The 21,870-nt window shown below is 43.4% G+C and overlaps 1 protein-coding gene and 1 long non-coding RNA gene across 7 annotated transcripts in view; one reads left to right on the forward strand and one right to left on the reverse strand.

The window, feature by feature from the left end:
• Nucleotides 1–6: 6 nt before the first annotated feature.
• The window catches only part of NUDT13 (nudix hydrolase 13), a 22,392-nt gene continuing 528 nt past the window's right edge, over nucleotides 7–21,870 (forward strand). Inside the window, exons 1-9 of one of the 4 annotated variants that reach the window (XM_019617555.2) lie at nucleotides 7–386; nucleotides 2,573–2,677; nucleotides 3,165–3,304; nucleotides 3,902–4,009; nucleotides 4,382–4,491; nucleotides 5,404–5,529; nucleotides 5,676–5,787; nucleotides 6,454–6,608; nucleotides 7,192–13,032. In XM_019617555.2, coding sequence (XP_019473100.1) covers nucleotides 2,589–2,677; nucleotides 3,165–3,304; nucleotides 3,902–4,009; nucleotides 4,382–4,491; nucleotides 5,404–5,529; nucleotides 5,676–5,787; nucleotides 6,454–6,608; nucleotides 7,192–7,395 — 1,044 coding nt within the window. In that variant the 5' untranslated portion in view covers nucleotides 7–386; nucleotides 2,573–2,588 and the 3' untranslated portion in view covers nucleotides 7,396–13,032. Of the gene's footprint in view, nucleotides 387–406; nucleotides 1,718–2,572; nucleotides 2,678–3,164; nucleotides 3,305–3,901; nucleotides 4,010–4,381; nucleotides 4,492–5,403; nucleotides 5,530–5,675; nucleotides 5,788–6,453; nucleotides 6,609–7,191; nucleotides 13,033–21,870 lie in introns of those variants that run through there. The other 3 variants (XM_019617554.2, XM_010714327.3, XM_019617558.2) reach the window with 3 other exon arrangements.
• Nucleotides 6,617–19,931, reverse strand: LOC104911938. 3 transcript variants are annotated; one of them, XR_004160482.1, is made up of 9 exons: nucleotides 19,081–19,931; nucleotides 18,681–18,830; nucleotides 17,956–18,111; nucleotides 15,966–16,093; nucleotides 15,209–15,290; nucleotides 12,879–12,951; nucleotides 8,442–8,615; nucleotides 7,878–8,017; nucleotides 6,617–6,734 (listed from the first exon to the last, which is right to left on the reverse strand). It is a non-coding gene; the product is annotated as an uncharacterized LOC104911938 (long non-coding RNA). The 3 variants fall into 3 exon arrangements; XR_004160480.1 differs by having other exon boundaries at nucleotides 8,438–8,615; XR_004160481.1 differs by lacking the exons at nucleotides 15,209–15,290; nucleotides 15,966–16,093 and having other exon boundaries at nucleotides 8,438–8,615.

Genomic DNA, 21,870 nt, shown 5'->3' on the forward strand with positions numbered 1-21,870 from the left:
GCCGGGACACGTGGGCAGAGGTAGAGCAGCAGCTTCTGGAGATGTGGCAAACTTACTCCTGAAAACAGAACGCCGCTTGAGCTTCCTAACTTTCAACTTCTTAATTTTTAACGGGATTTTCTCAGGCGGACATGACCCAGCTGTTTATTAACTAGTAATGCCAATGCCAAAGGTGAGGCTGCTGACAAGAAGAAGCTGTAATAAAATGAAACCAAGCCTTTATCGAATCCTTACAGTTGGAACAGTCCCTTAAAGGCCATCTGGTCCAGCTCCCCTGCAGGGAACAGGGTCAGCCACTGCTCCACCGGGACCACATCCAGCCTGACCTTGGGTGTGTGCAGGGCCGGGGTACCACCTGCCTCCCTGGGCGGCCTCATCAGTTATAGGTTAGTTTGTATCTACAGCATAATGACAGAGGGAAAGACTACTCATTAACTTTATGTTTAAAGAAGTGGTTTGTCTTACCCCAGCCTTTTCCAAGGAAAGAAGCATTTTTTAGCAAGAGGTTCCTTGTGGTGTGTGACCGCACGTTTTCAGTGTGAGCTTGCTAGCTTAATGCATCTGCTTTGCACTAGTGAGCTGACAGCAGTCCCAGGGCTTGTGTCCTCTTATTGGGAGCAGCTGGCAAGACAGAAGAGCAAGAACTAGTAAGATTACTACCACAACTGGTTTTGGCTCAGCAGATCTACTGGCTTGTTTTAACTGCTGGGTGGGTTTACACTGGAGATTACACTGCAGTGCTCTATCTTATTAAGGGAAGATGTTTTGTCCATTAATCCAATTAGCATTGTAGGTTAATAAGACCGTGTTTCCCGAAGCAGAGCAGTCTCACAAATAACATAATTACACCTAAACTCATAAGCAATGCCAATAACTGGAGTGGTATTTCCCTGCATATTCTACTTATTATTTTCCTGCCTACTCTACTTACTTTGTCTTACAAGCAAGCTCTTGAGTTACACGACAACTTCTCAATTAGGAAATCACACCAAACAGCTAAAGGCGCTGAAAACATTTACATGTTGATAAAATTCCCTTTCTCCTCAATATAGGCAGATGGGTTCCAGCCCAGGGTAACGTTTTCAGTACCAGAGAAACGTATTCAGTTACGAAGGCATGAAAAGTACGTATTGTTGTTCTGTTAACTCTCCTGGCAAAGAGCATTTTCTAATCGGGGCCACTGCAAACTCAGCTGCAGGTCTGGGTGTTAGAACACTCAGCAACTCCATTCTTCAGATGTGTGCAGCTGTTGGCATATTTTCCTCTTTGGGAACACATGATCCTTAACTTCAGACAATGCCCTTACGCTGCTGACACAGAAAACAGAAACTTGCAAAGAAAAAAAGAAACTAAACAAAGGGAACTAATATTTTCAGAATAGCTCAACGTATTGCAGCAGCATTGTTCCCATAATAGCTTCTGCTTGGCAATTACAGTATGTGGAATTCTGGCAGAATGAAGCATGCAGGGAGAGCAGCCCCACAGCTGCAGGAGGTGACGGAAAGCCGGAGCAGATCCTGTCAGCCACCCAACTGAGCCGAGGGTACCCAAACTACATTTCCCAGAGCTCCTGCTGGGGGAAGAGCGACTCAGTGTGGTCAGACAGCTGCTGTTTGCTCTGCTTGCTGGAGGAGCCGTGCTTCCAGCTGAGGTCAACAGCGGCCTTTCGGAGCTGTTTCCTGCTGCTGCAGACAGCACGCCTTCTGCTCCGAGCACAGTAAGTGGGCAAAGCGTTTGCGAAGTGGCTGGTCTCGATCCACCTCCTGCAGGGTGGGCAGAGATGTCGGGAGCCACCGCGACACCTCCACAGCACTGAGCAGAGACTGCCTGCCTGCAAGGAGAGGAGCCTCTGCTCAGGCACCACCCAGCTCAGGAGCCAACCTTCCTCAGAGGAAGGACTCGCCGCCTCTTCCTTGGCGCAGCTTACACGTCCCAGCCTGCAGGATTAAGGAAATGCAACTTCCTTCTTAGAGAGCTTTGAGATCTGTGGTTGGAAAGTGAAATACTCGACATAATTGCTGAGGACTATGAATCACAGCTCATTTTTGTTTCAGATGAATGCCTGAGATGACTGTTTTCTGGAGCTGAGTTCAGGCGGCAGTCTGTGATTGCCTGAGCTGACAACGTGGTAGGATCCTTTGGCACAAAAGCCATTCTCAGCTGGAGATGATCCAGTTCAGCTGCAACTGCTGCCTCTCGTTGAGCTCTGGGAATTCTCTTCCACCACCGATATTTTGTCTTTCATTCCCTTCTGGCATCAGTGCCTTTCCCACAGATCTGCTGCTTGCTGCAATAGGATGTTCAGTTGGATGAAGGCCATTACAACTGCGTAGGAAACAAACAAGAAAACAGCCACTCTCACTGCTCTTTATCCCACTGGTACAGGAGTTTAGAGAAATATTTAACCTCATCTTGTAGCACTTTAAGATCTTCTGTGCACACTCAATTTAGAAAGCAAATGCCAGCATTCTGTGCGTTCTGTAAACACATGCATTGGGTTATTGCACCTTTTAAATCAAATTTACGTTTTCAAGGCCACAGTGTTATGTTCTGTGCTTCTCTTTTCACACAGAAACAACTTCCCATTGATGGTGATTATGGCTGCGATTTATCTAGCAGCATATAGAAGATCTGCTCTCTTCTGCAGGTCACATTCCACCTACGTTAGAAAAATGAGGTAAGTTCTCATCTAATTCTCGTTTGCACTGAGACCAGGATTTGGCACTCTAGTATTCACTGTCACAAGCAGCCCTACCCAAAATGTAATGCCAGCTTTCATTTTGTAGCAGTTCAGCAGAGACTCAGGAGTCCTGCGTGTGCTTTGTAAGTGGGAGTGGTCAAAATTTCCACACTCCCTTCACTATGGAGAAGAGCGAGTTGCCTTAGGCTGAAACTCTTTAAGCGAATGCCTGTGCTCACTAAAGAACTCAAAAAAAATAATTCAGGCAGACTTGAAGTGACGCTACTCACTTAATTTGAATACTACTTCAGACAGTCTGGAAGGAGCGCACAAACAATCATGTCTTTAAAAGAGCCCTCTTGGATTGAGAGACTTGGGTTACGTCTTGGGTCTGCTGTCTGAAATAGATGTGTCCAAATAAGCATAGCACATGTAACATTGACATGATCTCAAATTCATCATTCCAACTCCTTTCTTACTGAAGGTACTTGAATAAGCTAAAGGAAGATGACAGCTTGTGTAGACAAGCCCAGACCTCAGGAACTTTTTACATCTTTCACAATCTCTCACCCTTCCTGCAGAAAGTCGGGAAGAAATATTTGACACCACAGCTCAGTGCAGCAGGTAAGCAGGTGTCCAGACAGGGCGTCACCCAGGTCACGCGGCTCAAATGATACAGGGTCATTTGCAATAAGCAACACCTTACATGGGTTAAAAATCAATCAAGACACACATAGAACATCCTGTTATATACAGCATGCTGTTTGTTATCAAAAAAGAATATTTGGAGTTAAAACCTTAGCACATTGACGTGAGCCCATGCTCCTCGCATACACATGGTATCAAAATATACCTGAGCTGCTTTGAGATTATAGATTTTGAATATTTGGGACCATAACTTCTGAAGTGCTGGTAGAATAAGAGACAACAAATTTTGCCACTAAAGCAGGGAGAAGTACCGAGAGAAAGGTATCAGCTGGTATAAGAGAGAATTGGAACGGACAGCTGTTCCTCAAGCATAAAAACTTTCGCATCTGTAGCTTGACGTGGTCTAAAGATCCAACATCTAGGAAGGAAGCTACGCTTCTCGTCTCGTGCTCTTACATGAACACCCTGCCTCGAGCCCAGATTGCTCAAGCCTTGGCAATGCATAAAGAGCTTCATAGTCGTATAAATTAACTTGTCTTATGGCTTTTCCTTCCCCTTTCTCCTGCTCTTTAGAAATGAAAAGGATCCTGGAGAAATTCAAAGAGACTGAACAGTGGATAGAGAAGTCGGTGCTGATCGGTTGTTCAGATGAGCACGTACCACACTTTGCCCTGGATTTAGGTTGGGATGACTCCTCTTCCATCTGTGTTGGCATCACATTTGATGCACTGAGATGAAGATGCTGCTGAGGCAGCGTCCCTTCTCCATGCTGGATGATTACTTACTGCCAAGAGGAATCAGTCGATCCTCTGCAGGAGCTGCTGTGAGCGCAGTGATTGAGCCACCAAAGTGTAGCTCAGCTGCGCTGTGGTTCCTCTGGGCGCATTTGTAAAGGTGGGCTGTTTGCAGGTCACTTTACGTTTGGAAATGCGTACCACTGAAGTGATGTCACTTCCATGGGAACTTCCAGAAATTGTATACCGGAACAATGAAGGGTGTAAAGTTGGGATAAGAACTGCAGTTCATGAAATCACAGATTTGTTGTTTTTTAAGCAGGAGCCTTGGAAAAATCAGTCATTGAGGCTGAGCTCAAGGGATCGTTCACTGACTTACGAAAGGCTTTCTTTGTAGTGGATGAGAAGGATTCTTCTTTGCTGGCCTCGGTACAGTGCAGGATTTGTAACCTTAATAAGTTATTATTCGTAACATTTTTGTCTCCCACATTGTTTTATGACTTCATATGTATTGTGGAAGTATCTACTGTCAGTTTTTAGCCAACTAGGTACAAGGATGCTATAAATTACAGCTCTTCTCCCAAATTTGCTGTCACAGAAGTTAGCTGCAATAGGAAGAGAAGCAGACAAGTGGCTTAACAATGATTGCAGTCATTTGCCATTTAGCATCAACCTGCTGCATGCCGAGCACGAAATATACTGATCTCAGCAGCAGTGGCAGTTTCAGCAATCCCACTTTGTCCTTGGCAATTAATACACACAGCTTTTCTATTATCCTCTTGGCAAATTGAATTTCAAGAATGGCCTTACAGATCTTCTGTCAGAGCTGCTCTGTTACAGCTGCACACTTACAAATTGTTACTCTTCAGACGCCCTGTTTGGAAGACCTAAGGAAAGACTCGCGTGTGAAAATTAGGTGTCCAAACAGAGAAGCAGAAATAATTGGTTTTTTTTTGTTTGTTTTGTTTTTCCTGCTCTGTAATGTTTATGATGCGTGGGTTATTTTTCCCTAAAGGTATATGGGGCTGGCATCTCCTTGGCATAGTTCAGTTCTCATTAGTACTCCCATTATGTCCCAATATGGAACAACTCTTCCTCCATTTCCCCATAAAATGATGAAATCTGGATGCTAGAGCAGTAAACATAGAACACCAATTACAGAAGACTCCCTTCATCAAAACAGTGCCCATATTTCATTTACATTATAGAGGCTTCCAAATGTAATCAGAGTTCATGCCCATAGCAGCACGCTGGGAAGAAAACAGCAAAGCATCACTTGGGGAGACTGCTCTGAATCGTCTGGCTCTGGGTGTCAGTAGACCTGTATTTCCTTCTTCGTAGGCCCAGGCCCTTCTCCGGTGGCACGATTCCCACCAGTACTGTAGCAAAACTGGGCAGCCAACTCAGAAAAACGTAGCTGGCAGCAAGCGCGTGTGCCACGCCAGTGGAATAACTTATTACCCACAGGTAAGCACCTGGGCAGCACAAGTAAGCACAGGGTCACTACTCGGCCACACAGACGGTGTGGACCCCCTGCCGGCTAGGAAGAGTCCCCACTTTCACTTACTTGTTTGGTCTGAACTCCTTCCTTTGCTCTTGGGTGCATTTTCTAGATGTCTCCAGTAGTTATCATCTTGGTGTCTGACGGCAGCCGCTGCCTCCTCGCACGACAGGCCTCGTTTCCTCAGGGGATGTACACTGCTCTGTCTGGCTTCTGTGACATAGGTAAGGCGGCCTCTCGTCCAGCACGGTGCCCTCAGATGTGCAGAGCTGTGGGACATCAACCAAGAGCCTTCTCACAAAAGATGAATGACATGTGGTTGATACCACAAAAACAAGGATTGGATCAGCATCGTTATTCAGACAGGGTTCAAAATAGTATATATGTGAAGAGAATGGGTGAGTTATGAGTGTGTATCAGTCGCTGTAGTCCCCGATAGTAAATTTAGGTGTAAGGCTTGCCAGAATAGAACACCCAGATACTTCTTGGTCTGTTTTGTGCACCCCCAGATACTTCTTAGTCTGACTTATATCTCATACCATCTGGCTCAAAAAAACCCCAAAACTACAGACCTCTTATTACAGGAGGGAAAGTGGCTTAGAAAGGGAAACAAAGAGGGGTAGCCCCACATTCTGTCCACTGGCTGCATTCAGATAAAACCAAAAGTGTCTCTGATGGTTTTGGTTAAGGGAGGCAAGCACTGGCAGCAAGATGCTCAATTCAGTGAATAAACAGTGAATAAGCATTCCCAGGTCAGCACAGCCAGAGCTCCTGCTCACGCTTGAGCAGTCAGGGCTGGAACACCTCAGAAATGAGTGTACCTACATTTTCTTGCCATGGTTTACTGCCCTGATGCCAGCCTGCCCTTACTCAAATACGGTTGCTTCTAGGCGAAGCCGTGGAGGAGGCAGCCCGGCGAGAAGTGGCAGAAGAGGTTGGCCTGGAGGTGGAGTCGCTCTGGTACTCAGCATCCCAGCACTGGCCCTTCCCCAGCAGCTGCTTAATGATAGCTTGTCATGCATTGGTGAGGAGACAGCAGTTAGAGGTGAGTGGACTCGTGTTCCTCCAAGGCATTTCAATGCCAGCCTTACATAGCAGAATATTTTTTGGTCCAAAGACTTTAGCTTGGATAGCATCAGCTCCTGCCTAAATGCTCTTTTCAGCTAGCTTCCTACAAGTGAAAAAGAGACTGGAAAATAAGGATTGCTTCTGTTGTAACATGCAAAGTTTTACACAGGTCACTGAACGTACAAGCCCAGGGCACAACGCCTCTACATTTTTTTCCTCTTAACTTTGCAGAGCAGTTACCTTCTAATATTCAAAAGATTATCCGCTGTAGAGCATGCAGCTTCTGCTACATTAATTACTGCGATCAGACACTAGTACTTTGCAGACCAATGCCACAATGGAACAGGGCTAACCGACTCGTGGCTTCCCTAAGGAAACACCAGTGGGCAGTCATGTCCTCTCCTGTGCTGGCATCAACAATTAGTTCCAGCGTAGATTAATCACTCCAGGGATTCTAGCATGATTCTAGCACAGGATCTTTGAACCCCTCAAGAACGAGGGGGCCGCCGCCTGCATTTAAAGCTGATTTAAGAAACTGGTACTCCCCTAATTCTTTCCAGATCAGTATGAACAGCCTGGAGCTGGAGGAAGCCCGCTGGTTTGGCCTGGAGGAAATCATGGAGGGTCTCAAGCGAGAACCCAACTCTGCAAAGCAAGACAATGGAAGGTTTTTACCCTGGTTCCCTCCCAAACAGGCCATTGCTCACAAATTGATCAACGAGTGGGTTAAGCAGCAGACTTCCCAGTCAACTCAGGTGCTATGATTTCATCAAGCCTATACCTCTAGCAGGATTATTAACTCTTGACATGAAAGCTTCCACAGCTGAAATCTGTCGTACAGCAGGTGCAACCTGATGGCAGTCCTACATTTGGATACAGCACCCTACACATTTCTGAACTGATCATTCTCAGACAACTCCCTGCACAGTGGATCACCTTTGAGATCCATCAACTTGTAGTAAACGTACAATAAAATTATTTGTCCCAAAGCACAAAACTTTGTCATCTGCTGCCGGTGTTGCCCAGTAAGCAACAGAACAATGAGCCCAGTGCAGCTATGACCCTCTTTTCTACATTTTATACATCTAGAGGTTGTGAAGGATATTTGAACCCATCATTTTTTCAGAAAAAACGTTAAGGGAGTGAGGTCTTTTAGTGTTCACCTGTATATCAATCTGGACTGACTATCAAAGAAACAATAGAAAGGCAATGCCTGTATGCTCTCCCCTTCTTCCATTTCCCTTACCTTTATGTCTTCCAATTTCATATGAATCTTTTTTTGCCCCAAATGATAAGCATACTCCTCCTTCGATGATATACGAAAGTAACTGAAACTACTTCTGGAGACACCGTTTTCGCTGCTATACAGAACATGACACTTCCATCCTAAGTAAGAGAGAACAGAGCTACCTGGTGGTAGAGAGTGGAAGAGCAAAGCCTATATATGAGCATATTAGAACCCAAAAAACCGAAAGGTGATATAATATTACCGAAAGATGCGTCTCTCACCCTGTGCCAGAAGTCTAGCTTGCTTAGAGAACTGGTCTTGCTTTACTGGTGAAATGGTATCGTGTTTGCGGGGAGAGTGACAAAGATTTAGGGAAAGAAAAGCAGAGAAGGCAGACGGAAGGATCTGCTGCTTTTTTAGTCTCAGTCCTTCCTGCTTACTTGGCCAGAATTCAAATGTCAAGATTGCTAAGCGATCAGTACAGATACTTGAAGGGGGAACAGGACAAAAAGTCGGTACAGATTGGAGCATTATTGGTGCCTCCCCTCCAGCCCAGCCAGACCTTTAGATGAACTCACGCACAACTGAGCTGCAACTCTCCTGCTTCCAGTTTCCTTTGAAATGTGCCTCTCGGCCTCTTTGTGGCGGTTGCTCCCGTTTTCTCTCCCATCATTTTAATGCTCCATTTTTCTCTTCCTCTCTCATCTCTGGAACGTGCCACTTCCACTTTCAGCTCCACTCCTTTCTTCCTCTTACCTGCAATGAGAACACTGTAGAGTTAGACCCCAGCCCGAAGGATATTTGTGCTTCTTACACCCCTTCCGCATTCTTCTTAACCTCCATACCTCGCTGCATGCACTTCCATAACATGACCCAGGCTTGCTTCCAGATTACAAACTCAGTTTGGTGTGCTCAGTGCTTTCTGAATATCCGCACAGGATCTGCTCTCTGCGCTAGAAAGAGAACTAAGAAGAAAAAGGGGCAAAAGGTAATATACCTGAAGGAGCAAAGGAACGGCTGTGCGACTTGTGCAGCAACTTGAACTCTGTGAGTATGCAACTGTTCTTCTACTTCACAGTATATATCCATCAAACCAGCTGCAGCATGACCAGAATTTGACATCGGAAAAAACTGACCTCTGTTTGCTGCGAAATACTGGCTTACTACTTAGCAAGTGATGCTTTTTACTCTGTCAGGCAGGCAGGCAGCAGGCTCCAACTGAAAGAACCAACATCAGCTCCTTCAGAACTGTCCCCTCCGCATTGCTGATACACAGCTGACTTGGCAGGACGTCCCTGTGGGGTGATGCGAGCTGATGGGCTGCCCAGGCTGAGGCTGACACTGACAGACTTTAGGACAGCAATAAGAGCTGCAGCTCTGTATGTATTCAGAGTGTAACGGGTTTTTAAAGGGCTTCACATTTGATACCACTTTTTAAAAATTCCTTAACCCGTGCTCTTGGCATCCCTCCCCAGTTATTTATATTGTGGCATTCACAGGGAAGCACTGCTGAAATGAAACCGGCAGCCCAGCCTGCAGCTGCCATTTAGAACATATTCACCTTGGCTTACTAACAGATGGCAAGCAGCTGTGCGAGGGTAAAAACACCTGCCAGATGTCATTCATGCAACACGATGCTAAGTAAACGCGCATCAGACCAGGACAAGAGCAGTTTTGCAGCTTTATCTAAGAGAAGCTGATGGTTATTTGTGTCACAGGAACACAGCAAAAGCAAAGAGCAAACACAAATTCAGCCTCACTGGTCTGTCTGAGCTACAAAAACCTAGAGAGGTTTTATGAGTGAATCTACATACGCCTCCAGTCACAAGAGGTTTGCAGCAGCGATCTGCAGGAAATATGATAGTTAAACATGGATGTTGTCAGTACGCAGCCTGCAGAATTCCACAGCCAAATCATATCCCACTTCACAACCAAACTAGGAGCGTCAAAGCAAGTGCTACTGCAGAAAAATAAACCGTAAGAAAGTGACAGGAAAGACCGACGGCAGAGAGCAGCAATAAAACTGCGTCATCTCTTAAATTCTCAGCCATCAGTATTAACAGTCAAAGGGGCATCGTTTCATTGAACATTTAATCCTTCATCAGCCCTATAACTATAATGTCCTTATAACTGCAGGTACAGTTAATAACCTTCACCAAGTTAAAAACATCAGGGCTATGCTAACTTAGATTAGCACAGCTGCCATCCTTGGTTTTCATTCCTCCTTTTACCCTAACAAAAACACCTGTCCGGGAAATATTTCAGCCTGGCACCTGAATCCACAACACTGCATGTCACAGGACAGTTTCCTAGCCTGGAAGCACAGCCAGCATGTATTCCTACACCTGTTTATGGTTTCTGTCTTACCTCAACAGAACAGCTCATCTATATTTTACTGTATGATTACATACAAAAGATAAGCTGAAACCACAACGGCAACTATGGTTTTGCTATTGAGTTTATTATCATCAGCACCTGGAATCCATAATAGGAAATCTCACCCATCCATACAAGGCAGTAATCTTGACGGTGGCTGAGAGCACACTCTACGCACATCAACCATCAACCAAAGCTTCCTTCATGCTCCCGATTCTTCATATTCTTGAGCAGTTCACTGATTTTTTTTTTAAGCAGCTTTGTATCTGCTTGTTTACCCCAAGAATTCCAACAATCCTCCACAATGGTATTTTTTGTAGAGGAATAAAATAAAGTTGGAGGAAGAGATACATTTTCATCTCAGACCCGCCAGAACAGATGCACTTGCGTTCCGTTCCAAGAAAGAAATGCCAAGGGGGAGGAGCAGATGTTGCTGCAGCCTCTGCAGCATCCCACGGGACCCTGAGGTGGTACAAAGGGCCTGCTCTGACTCCTGCTGTTATTGAAAATGAACTCCAGTTTCTCAAGTTACATAAATAGCTGCAGCAGGTACATAAATAGCTGCAGCAGGAGCTGTGCAAATATTCGTAAAAATTGCTTGTCCGCTATTGCAAGTAATGCTTGTTCTGGAGGTAATTGTTATTCTTATTTTACAAGGAAAGAAAAGGAGAAAAGTCCTACGCAGGGTGGCAATCCCTCACGGCAAAAGGGGAGGCTGCCATCTGCTTACTTATACAACAAGGATTCTGATAACAATTTGCAGGCACAGAGACTCCAAGTAGCAGGCAACACCACCAAAGCTGCATTTGCACAGAGCTAGCTACGCTTAAACACTGCTCCTCTTGAACAGCACCTCCTCCCCAGTGACCAGAAAGGAGCTGAACTCACACTGACAACGTTGCAGGCCTGTGGGCTGCCGACTTCTGAGCTTAACTGCACAACCCCTGCTAACAGCGATTAGTTAGAGGTTCTCTTTCTTCAGTTCCCGCCTACTCCATAGAGCTGACCAGGGGAAAAAAGTGGCAGCTGCCAAACTATCCAGGTGTTCCAGAGAATCTAAACAAGTTCAAGATCTCTAGCATCTCATGGGAGTGATTTCCATCTGTTATACTGAAGAGGAAAGATCAGTTAATCATCTTCTTGCTTGCAGCATACCAGTCAACAACCACTCCATTCAGAACCCAGGCTCCGGGGATTATGCCACGAACAAGAAAACTGCATTTCTGGGAAGGGTTAGAAGTCCTGGGATAAGCAAAACAATGTACAAACATTGGATGCTCAAGTGAGCAAAGTGAATAGTTAGTTGGAACAAAGTACTAGTTCATAATATTCATAATTCCATTTGATTGAGAAAGCCGTTGAAAGGGAAACATGCTGCACTTGTCTTCCCTAATTAATTCCATCAGGATTCCTTTGCTGAAAATTCTCTTGCAAAATTAAAAGCAGAAACTCCTCGTGCGCTACTTCAGAGCAGTGCAAGAGGCAGCGTGCAAGTGCTGATTCTTAGATGGCAAATTCTCCAGTGAGTAGATCTGTAGTACTGAAGGGCTCCACCAGGAAGCTGCTAAACAAATGGATGGAGTTGGAGTAAATGCCACCTGACAGAAGTAACACAGTCTGGTTGATAAAAGTCTCATTACCCAAGAAACAAGATCAGCTGGAGTGCCTCCGAAAGAGCCACTTTGTTCTGAACTTGCTCAGGTTACGTTTTTCAGATAACGCTTTTGAAGAGTCCTGACATTTTTTGACCTGTACGATGCAGGCCATGGGCAACTCAAACTCTCAAGTCCAAGCACATTTGTGAAAATATTTAAGTTTATCTAACAACTCAATGGAAAATGTTAGCTAGCTTCCTTAATTATGCTGCCTATTAAAACGTAAATCCTTTCTACTGTCGAAGAAGGTCTGTTTTCCAGCACTAACTGCTGGTTATCCTTACCTGCTAGATGCAAGAATTGTTTCTCAGTTTCTGGATTTCAGCATAGGTTTGTCTAACCCCCATTGCACCTCACCACTCTGCAATCCAGACTCCTCAAACTTCAGTAGCATCATTGTAGCACCTCATTCTTACACAACATCAACAGATGCCAAATACAGAGACGTCACAGCCACTGCACTCCTTGTTCACACTCATTTCATTCACATATAGTCTCCACGTTTTTCATTTGTACTCAAACATCTTACAAGATATTCCTCATTTACAAAACAGAGAGGCCCAACCCAACAAACAGTAGAAAAGCAACCAAACCAACAAGAAATAGAAAAAAAAACTTGTGAAAACCACCATAGTACGGAGTAGTTGAAAAGTCAGCAAGCATTCGATGTAAGTTGTGACGGGCTCTTGAATTTCAGTGGACCGATGGCAGTGTATTACTTTCAGAAAAGTTTTTGTAATTTATTGCAAACTTTGTTGGCACAGCAGTTAGGTAATGATACCTGCCATTGTGTTCCTGAGTATGTTCCAAAAAAGCTCACCAGCAACAGAAGCTCAGCCACCGAGCTTCTCTTCTGCCTGCTCAGACATTTGACTAGTTGCATGGAAGGAAAAATAGAAAAGATATGGAAAAGTCCAATGAATCCAGCAGATCTGCCTTCTTGCTCTCTACAGATCAAGAATTGCTATATATTTTCTTCCATATTTACCTGGTTAAAACGAAGTCTTTGTATCCAGAGTAGATTATTCATTCCATGTGAAAGCACCTCCAGGTCATATTTTCTGGAAACCACAAAACCAAACAGTTCAGACTGAGCTCATCTACTACTGTCACCCAATCGGTCATAATGGAATCCAAAAAAACAAGCCTCCACAGTGAAAGTGCTTTAACTCCAAGAACTTCCAACACTTTGGTACAGAAGTTATGCATATTTTCAAAGGCAAAAAAAAAAAAAAAGCAGCTCCAGCAATCAAGTTGTACTTCTGTTTTTTATTTTAAATGAATTCAGTATTATAGCAATATTTGCATATTCTATCAGATTACTCAAATACTCCTGATTAGTAAAAAGCATTCTTACAACAATTATCCAAAGTTTTTACAGTACAGCATTTTCAGAAAAACAGTTGAATGTGTGATAAACATTGAATCAGCAGCCAAATCCACGCAAGAGAACACTCCTGCATGGTATTCCTGTCTCCCCGTGAATGCAGCAAAGTTTTCCAGATATTGACAGCACATTGCTATGGGTAAAGGATATTTTGGAAATACAGCAAATTGGAATGTCAGCTTTAAAAAAATAGTTTTGTAACAAGTTTCATTCAAGCCACAACATCATTTTGCAGTTTTCTGAAAACATACTACTTGCCTAAGACAGTACGCACATAGACAGCATTCACTTTATGCCTTTAAATCCATACTTAACACACATAAAATGGTTTAAATTCAGACCTCATCTCTTCTCCTAAATGGTGCTAATCCTTCTGTCTCTTTTCCCAATCAGCCACGTCTCCTGAATTGAGACAGCCTCTTATTCTGTTACATCTTTACTAGAATCAATACTATCTAATTTCAGGTAAATACGTGCCCATACTCTGTAAAGTGTTAGGAGTGTCCTGCCAATCCAGCCTGAGCTCTATGAGATTCGAACAGGTTAGTTACTAGGTTTGTATCCAACATCAACTGGTGTCAACTCAGCACCTTCCTCTTCAGATGCATGGCCGGATATAGTTGCTTTAACACAACTTGCCTGTAGTAAGTTCTAAGAAAGTTTCGTTAACAGAAATCATATACAAACCAAGACTACTGCCACCATCAGCATGGACCACAAAGTAGTAAAGCTTTGTATTATCAGGGAATTGGTTTTATGTGTCTCAAAACTTTCCGTCTGACAGACAGTGAACGCAAAGTACTTGATCTGGTGTACATGTGCATGGTGCTCCTGACCTACTGCTATCAAAATTAGAAACTAGATTGCACATCTTACCAATTAAGAAGTCCAAACTTAGTGTCTTATATAAGGGAATAGGTTGTGTCAACCAGAAATGACTGCCCACGAGTAACAACTCTTAACAGCCACAGGACACGACAGGAGTAGGCAAAGAGACCATACAGTTGCTCCTCTTTCACCACAAATAACTGTGTGTGATGGGAAAATTGCGTCATCCTGCTCACCATCCTCTGGGGGAAGACAAGAAGCTTCTCTCAAACTCCTTCACGTCAAACGTTGGCCATAGCAGTGTCAAGATTTCATCGCTGGGACTCACTTCAGAGTTAAGAGTCTTCACTTTCCTGAAGTGGATTTTTGTTTGCATTACCATGCCAACACTACCTGACACCCCACACACATTTTCACTGCAATTCCACATTATTCCTTCTATGCAAATAAGTAACGAGACAAGTAAATTGTGGGGAACTACCAGAACGCTACACAGTATTAACCAAAATAAGAGGGTAAATTAGTGACATTCCTTGTTGGTGTCTCCAAAGCATATTTCTCTCCCGCTTCCTTTGCTTTCAATGCTTATTTTGTCTTGGTAAACATTCAGATTAACAGATTCCAAACGGCGCACGCTGGAACTTCAAGCAACTAGCAGTCAAGGTATTTTGAACTGGCGAATGCTCAGATATTTTTTGTAATGGCTTTTTTTTTTTTGGATTGGATCTTCTGGAGATAGTCAGAGCCAGCTCCAAGTAGAGGAGACATTACTACTCATTATTCACTGGGATCGCTACTCAGTGAAGCTTAAACAATTTCCGCAGCCAATCAACCAAATAAGTAATACCTTTCAGACACCTCTTAACTCACTTAGAATATCTCTATACTTTAGAGAACCAAGCTAAATACTTAGTAAAGCCTTAACTTTTACAGATAGCGTAGTAGAGGAATTAATACTCATATGCAGAAGGCACAGCATCTATATTAAGCACACAAAGCAGAAAGGGTTCTAGCTTTTTTTGAGAAAGTCTTAAGTAAAACAAACAAACTTAGTTGAAGTACTTGCAGCTATTATGTATTCACTGATTACATGTAGCTCTTACCTTTCTGACATTAACGGATTGTTGGAAGTAACGTTCTACCATACGCAACAAACAAGTACTTCACATAGCCTTCCATTTCTCCCTATTCAACACACAAGCAGGAATGTAAGCAATTCTTCCTCCGCTTGTCTTTCACAGCATATTTCATAATGACTGCTATTCAAACTGACATTTCTTGCTGAGAAAAATGAAGTTATATAGCGCTTCGCCATTCGTACTTGGAGAACAATACAGGAAATGGGCCTGAAGTGCTTTCAGTCAGATATAAAGATATTCTGCTGCAGTATCATATAGTCTACATTAAAAACAACCTAAGTGAATATGGTAATTCCCACATCAGGGCTGTGGAGACTGAAGTCACAGCTGTATACATATCGTGAATAAGTCGCGTGATGCTTGGGAATTACTCTCTGAAGCGGTATTGTGATGCTATAAGAAAGCTCCCTTCTTCCAATAACTGGAAGATATTAACCTAACCATTCCAATGGAATTTCCCAGTTTTACCATCTGCAAACCTCAAATAATCAAAACCTTTTCTTCCCACTTTTTCCTCTCTAAAATCCAAAGTAAATAGATGAATTCTGAAGGCGAATAAACCACACGCACCTCCTTTGAACATATTCATGGATTTTTTCCCATAGGTGGAAGCATTAGATTTTGTGTCCTGCTAGAAATACTTATACAAGTTCAAGAGCTAAATGATGCTTTGTTTTTTTTTCCTGGAATGCGTACAAAACACATGCAGACAATACTTCACCTTAAAATAGTCTTTTCCCTTCAGGCTACTGAAGTCTCCCTCCCACAGGGGACCTCTGAATGCGTTTCTCTTCAACGATCAGGATATGCTTTACTGCATTTAGAGCACGAAATTTCAAAGCCACAAGCCTGTACAAGAGATGCAACAAGATACTCTCAATACGTGAGAAATTTAAGCACAGCTCTAAATGGCTACATCAAGAATTCCCTATCACTGAGCATCCAGTTCTGCCATACGGGAAAGAGAGACCAAAGCCGATTGCAAGACCAAAATGGTTTATTACCGCTGCAGGAAGAGAGATTCCAACTTCCAAATATTTTGTCTGATTCCAATTCCAAAGACACCACAACCTGACATACAAAGTCTGTCTACAGAGAAAGTAACTGAAAAGCACGTCACAGGAGAGACCTATAGCTCGCCAACTGCTGGTCATGTAAGCACTAATACTGTAACTGTATTAGTATTCTGTGATGAACTGCTAAGCCACGTAGCCTATACAAGCATGCTGCACCGAGACACAAGCTTCAGGGCAGGCAATTTCAGAAAAGAAAACTTGCTCTCAGATGCGGCTGTGTTTCTACTTGGAGCAGAGACCAAGAGCACACTGGGCCTTCTGCACTTCCAGCAAACAAGTCCCATGCTGTTCCTATCTCAGATGTCGCCTACATTTACTCTGTGCTGCGAAGACACACTGTAGCAAGTTCTACATGCTTCATGCCAAATTTGATGGGCAGGACACAGCCATTTGCTGTACCAACCTTGAAACTCCAACCCTGACTGGAATGGTTTCGAGAGGTGGAAGCACAGGAGTACTCTATTCTGTAAGTAGCTCCCCACAATACTGCATTTGCAGAAAAATCAGAACTGACAACTTGCTCAGCTACTCTGTAAAAGCAGGCCATCTACAAGCAAAGAGTCACGTCTCAGACCAAACCCCAAACTAAACTAAGTACAAAAAAAAATCAATAGAAAGTAATCACCAGCTTCACGCCCAACTCATGGGCTTTGTACTGAAGGTGGGACAAAAGGAGCAGCCTGTATCCGTTGCTCCTGCCTGGGGCAAACTTCTGCTGCACAAGCTGTGCGTACAAACACTTCGTGAATGTAACCTGAAAAGGCCAAAGCAAGAGAAAAAACACACACTGCAGTGTAACCGTGCTCTGTATGGGCATCAACTTTCCAGCAGTTCTGTCCAAACTTGGTTTTAAAATCACCAACATTACTGACCTTATTTGAGGTAGTATTTCAGATACATATGTTTGCCTAAAATGAGTCACTTTTCACACTTCACAAAAAATATTCCGGTTCCCATCATCTCTAAATAAACGTGAACTTCATTCAACGTAATACATTAAAAATGCAAAACAGTACTTATGCCAATAAGATATATATTTAAAAAAAGTGTAAGGCGTTAAGTAATTTCCCACAGAACTTAGTAAGCGATTCCTCTACTGCAACTTGTCACTTAATTATGGTCATCACATGCTCATCTGAAGGAAGGATGTGAAAAAAGCAACGTGGCCTCAGATCAGCGGGATCCCGCAGGTAGAAGGCCTCGACTGCTGCAGCCACCAACGACGGGTGCTGCTTCAGCACTGCCACAACGCCTGCTGTGCACTCGGTGTTAAGAGGCCTGGGTACTCTCAGGATAGCCGTGTCACCAAATTGCAACACTGCCTTAAGTGCATTGCAAGCCTCAAACGCTCCTTTTTAATTACTGTTGCCGTTTTCAGTAGCGTATTGAAGGACAGGAAGAAAGTTAACTCCTGCCTTGGGTAGGTGTGGCCTCCCAGCAGGGAATCAGAGTCCGCAAGTATTGCGACAGCTTATAAGGCAGCGCTCCCCACTATGCGCAATGCCCCAGGAAAGCTTCTTGCTGAAAGAGTACCAGCTTTACCACAGCTAACAGAAAAACAACTGAATACAGAGATTCCCAGGTAGCCCAGAATCAGTACTCTGTTACCAAACACCAAAAAAACCATACACGTACCCACTGTTTATACACAGCTTTCCAAACAGGTTCTTCATCTAGGAACTCTGAACGAGCAGATCACAACGCTAACATTTCTCAGACGGTTAGGCTTTCAGCAGGCAGCTCCCACTACTGCTCTTCAGTCTCTGACAGCAGAACGATGTGCAGCTCTCCCTTGTAAAAGAATACCCAGCAATCAGAAGCATTTTCATCAGATGGGAAAAGAACAGTGATACAAGCAACGCAAAGTTATGTTTCGTATATCAGAGAACCACAGAATGGCTTAGATCGGAAGGGACCTCAAAGCCAACCTAGCCCCAAATCTTGCTGTGGGTTGACTACCCTCCAGAAATTAAGGCTGCCCAGGGCCCCATCCACGGCACTGGGTATTTCCAGGTTTGGTCAAATACTTTTTTTTTTTTTCTCCTTAATATCAGCAGCACTGAAAATTTCCCTTCAGCTGGAAACGTGCCTCAGAACCCTCCAGCAGAACTGTAGACAGAAGCTGTAAACTCTCAGAGATCTCAGCCTAATGCCAGAGGGCTCCTGACTAAAAGATGCCGTATGGCAATATGCTTAGAAACCATGCTGTGGGTCAAGGCAAGCCTTGAGACCTGATCTCACCACCAACAGCCAGAAAACCTGGATTTTCAGCAGCTAGAGATGCGAGCAAGTTGAAAAAGGTACCCTACAGGTTCCAGCAGGTCACCTGCTGTTGCACTCACCCTGTTCTCAGGACTTACCTCTTTAGACAGAAATCAGCCATTTCTATTAGCAGTAGCTTGTAGGTTTCACCTCAGCATAGTATCATTTCAGAACACAGCCTCTTTCTAAGGCATCAGTGCCTAGTCATGTCCTGCTCTCAGCTCACAGATAGCCTAGGTCATCTAGTCCTATGACGGAAACGAAGTGGGAAAGGAGAAAAAAAATAATTCTGAAGTAGAACTGGGACTAGAAATAGCATCCAGCTTCATAAAAGTAATCGGGGAGAAAGCTCATGTTCCGCTTTACCACCAGACATTTTGCATCATTGTGGCAAACAGACAGACCCATATAACAGAAAAAGCCTTATAACAAAGAAGCAATAATGGCAGAGCCATCACAATAAAGAGATGAAATAAAAAAGGGAAAAAAATTGCTCACCCATAACAGAAAAACCTAGGATTACAGGAAAAATCTTCACCAAGGAGGAATCTTCAGAAAGAGATCCTTCCCTGCTGGCAGTCAGCCCTTAAATGAGGTCTAAGAAGGGTGCAGCCAGGCTCCACCCCATTCAGTCACAAGCTGGATTACCTTCACCTGTGCTCCCAGGGCAACCCCAGTCCTTTCCCCAGATGTTCAGTCAGTGGTTGAGGCCATGACTCAACGGTTACGATACAGTCATCGAGGCCATCGGGAGCTAGAGCTAATACAACTAAATGCATGCTATGCTTTTTGCATAAATGTTTTTTGAATAAATAACGTACCCCACGAAAACTTCTAGAGAAGCATTGCAAAGGGCTATTCTATACCGGGAACTGGACTCCATTGTTACACGTCCCTTCCAATCTCAAAGGAATGGGATTACCCTTCTGTTACTCCAACTGATGATTGGAATTCACGGTCTGCCTGTCCGAGTCACGCAGCCACTTCCACCGAGGACAGCTTCATCTTATCTTGGGGCTACGATGCGACACCTTTTTTGAGGTGTTTCTAGTAACTTGAAACCTGATAATGGCTGGGCAAATAGAAAAGAGTCATCTCTCTTTTGGCACTCAAAGTTTCTGTTTTGCCAGTCATCTTCCTTGTCTTTCTTCTTTGCCTCTCATTCTGTGTTTTCCGTTAAAAAACAGCGAAGCAAAATCTTTGGGAGAGATCTTTCAGTATCTCATATTCAGTCTTTTCCACTGAGAAAGGAATCTACCAGGTTATGGTCGTTGGATGATTTTTGGTTTTTTGCTTTTTTGAATACATGTAAGCAATAGAAGATGATAAAAATCCTCAGGATGTAGAAGAGGAACGGAGCCTCTTTTAGAGAGCAGGGGTAGAGAAATTATTCCAGTTTTCTCAGTAAGGACGATATAGTACTGCTCTCCTCGGGGCAAAGTTCTGCCTGAAGAGATTTCTTGAACACTAAAATATGTTGTTCGTTCTTCAGTTCAGGAAGTGCTGTTAGTTTTACTTGCTGGCAGTCCTTTTTATAGCAATTACTATGGCCATAGCAGTCCTCTGTACATCACCTTTATCTATTCTGATGCTGAAGCTTTGATTGTGAGTGCCAATAACATACATGCAAAGTCTGGTACGAGCTTCCTGTCTCTCACGACTCCCTTGTCACTCCTGGTAGTTGCAGGTACTGCAGTTTCTCGTACATTCTCTTTCACTTTATCATACTCTTATACACCTTGTGCTCAGCCCTCCCTTTAATTCTGCTCTCTTTGGCTCTCATCTTTTCCTAAAGGAGTCTACTCTGTTGCACATTTGATACTCAAAAAAAGCAAGCATCGCTTTCTGGAGACAACAGTATTTTCCTTTAGCTACGCCTCCGGCATCCCACGTTTCTTCCTTTTATATTTAAGCTTGCTGAATTCACGTCTGTGCATTTGTGCACTGAAGCACTTTTCTTCAGTTTTTATGCTTGTCTTACTCTATTCAGTGATTTCATTTCCTGAGTTTAACCCTTACTAAAGACTCCATTGGCTTCCCACCCAAATCTCATCCTCCTCAACCTATCGGTCACTTTCAGTACAAATGTTCTTTCTTTATTTGAATTTTTTTGTTCCCCTTGTTCAGTTACACCTGCAGTGTATAGCAAGAAAATTCTTTGTAATGTCCCTTCCAGTTTTCTGTGGAGCTCTCATTAGCGAGGCTAAATTCTTCTCCTCTTTCTTGCTAGGGTATTCACAAAAACAGCACAAAGCCCTACCAGCTTTGAGTTTTATAATGTCATAGGAAATAGGATATAAAGCAATAAGATGTTATTTGAGGTTGATTAAACACGTCAGTGATGTGGAGGAAAAGAGTGCAAAACCCATGTGAGTGCAAAAGTACAATGTTGCAAGCGTTACATTATTAGATAAAACAGTATATAAAAGTAATTTCAGGTCAGCATACTGGCTACTAAAACTGCACTTATTTTCCATTTGCGATACTGTGGTTTAAGAACATAAAGACTTATATTTTAAGAAAGGTTAAACTGGATACAACAGGAAGTCAAGCATTAAATAGTTGTTATACCGTATTTTTGTTTAAAATAGGAATTTAATAGAGCAGAGGAAAGGCTAATTCAGGGCTTAAGACAATGATTGAGCACCTGGTGGGAAGGCAGAGCCAACCCATGGCAGCTCAGGTGCGTGCAGTGCAGCTGAATGACTGGGAGTGGTGGAGCCAGGATCCACCCCTTCCCAGCCCTCATTTAAGGGTTGGCAGGGGAAGGAAGGGCATCTCTTGTTGGAGGTCCCTGTGGAATCTGTAGCCTTCTGAAGGTAAGCAGTTTCTTTTCTGTTGTTGTTGGGATTTTGTTTGTTTTTGTTTGTTTTTTGTACCTATAGTTGTTGTGCTTGAGTGAATTCTCACTTGCTGTAGCTTGGGACTTTGCTGCTCTGTTGTTGTTGCTGTGCTTTTCACTGTGTTATGTGTTTACAAATGGATATTAAGTAAAGCTGAGCTTCTAGTAAATGTAGCCCACTTCATTTTTAACCAGAAGGAAATGGTAAAGCTGAGTGAATCACTAATTGAATTCAACTTCAGTCTGTATTAAACAGTTTTAATTTACGAAGGTAAATTGCTATTGTATTAAACATCAATTGAACAGAAATCTTCTGAGCAGCTCATTAAAAATACCCTATGGGCAAATGCTCTGTTAAACTCAATATCCTTTGGAGAGTAACTAAAACAGCAAGCGCTTGAGAGGATTCTGTTTTCCCTATCAAGGAAAACTATTGTTCTGTTTTT

Source organism: Meleagris gallopavo, chromosome 8 (assembly GCF_000146605.3).
Source record: "Meleagris gallopavo isolate NT-WF06-2002-E0010 breed Aviagen turkey brand Nicholas breeding stock chromosome 8, Turkey_5.1, whole genome shotgun sequence".
NCBI lineage: Eukaryota > Metazoa > Chordata > Aves > Galliformes > Phasianidae > Meleagris > Meleagris gallopavo.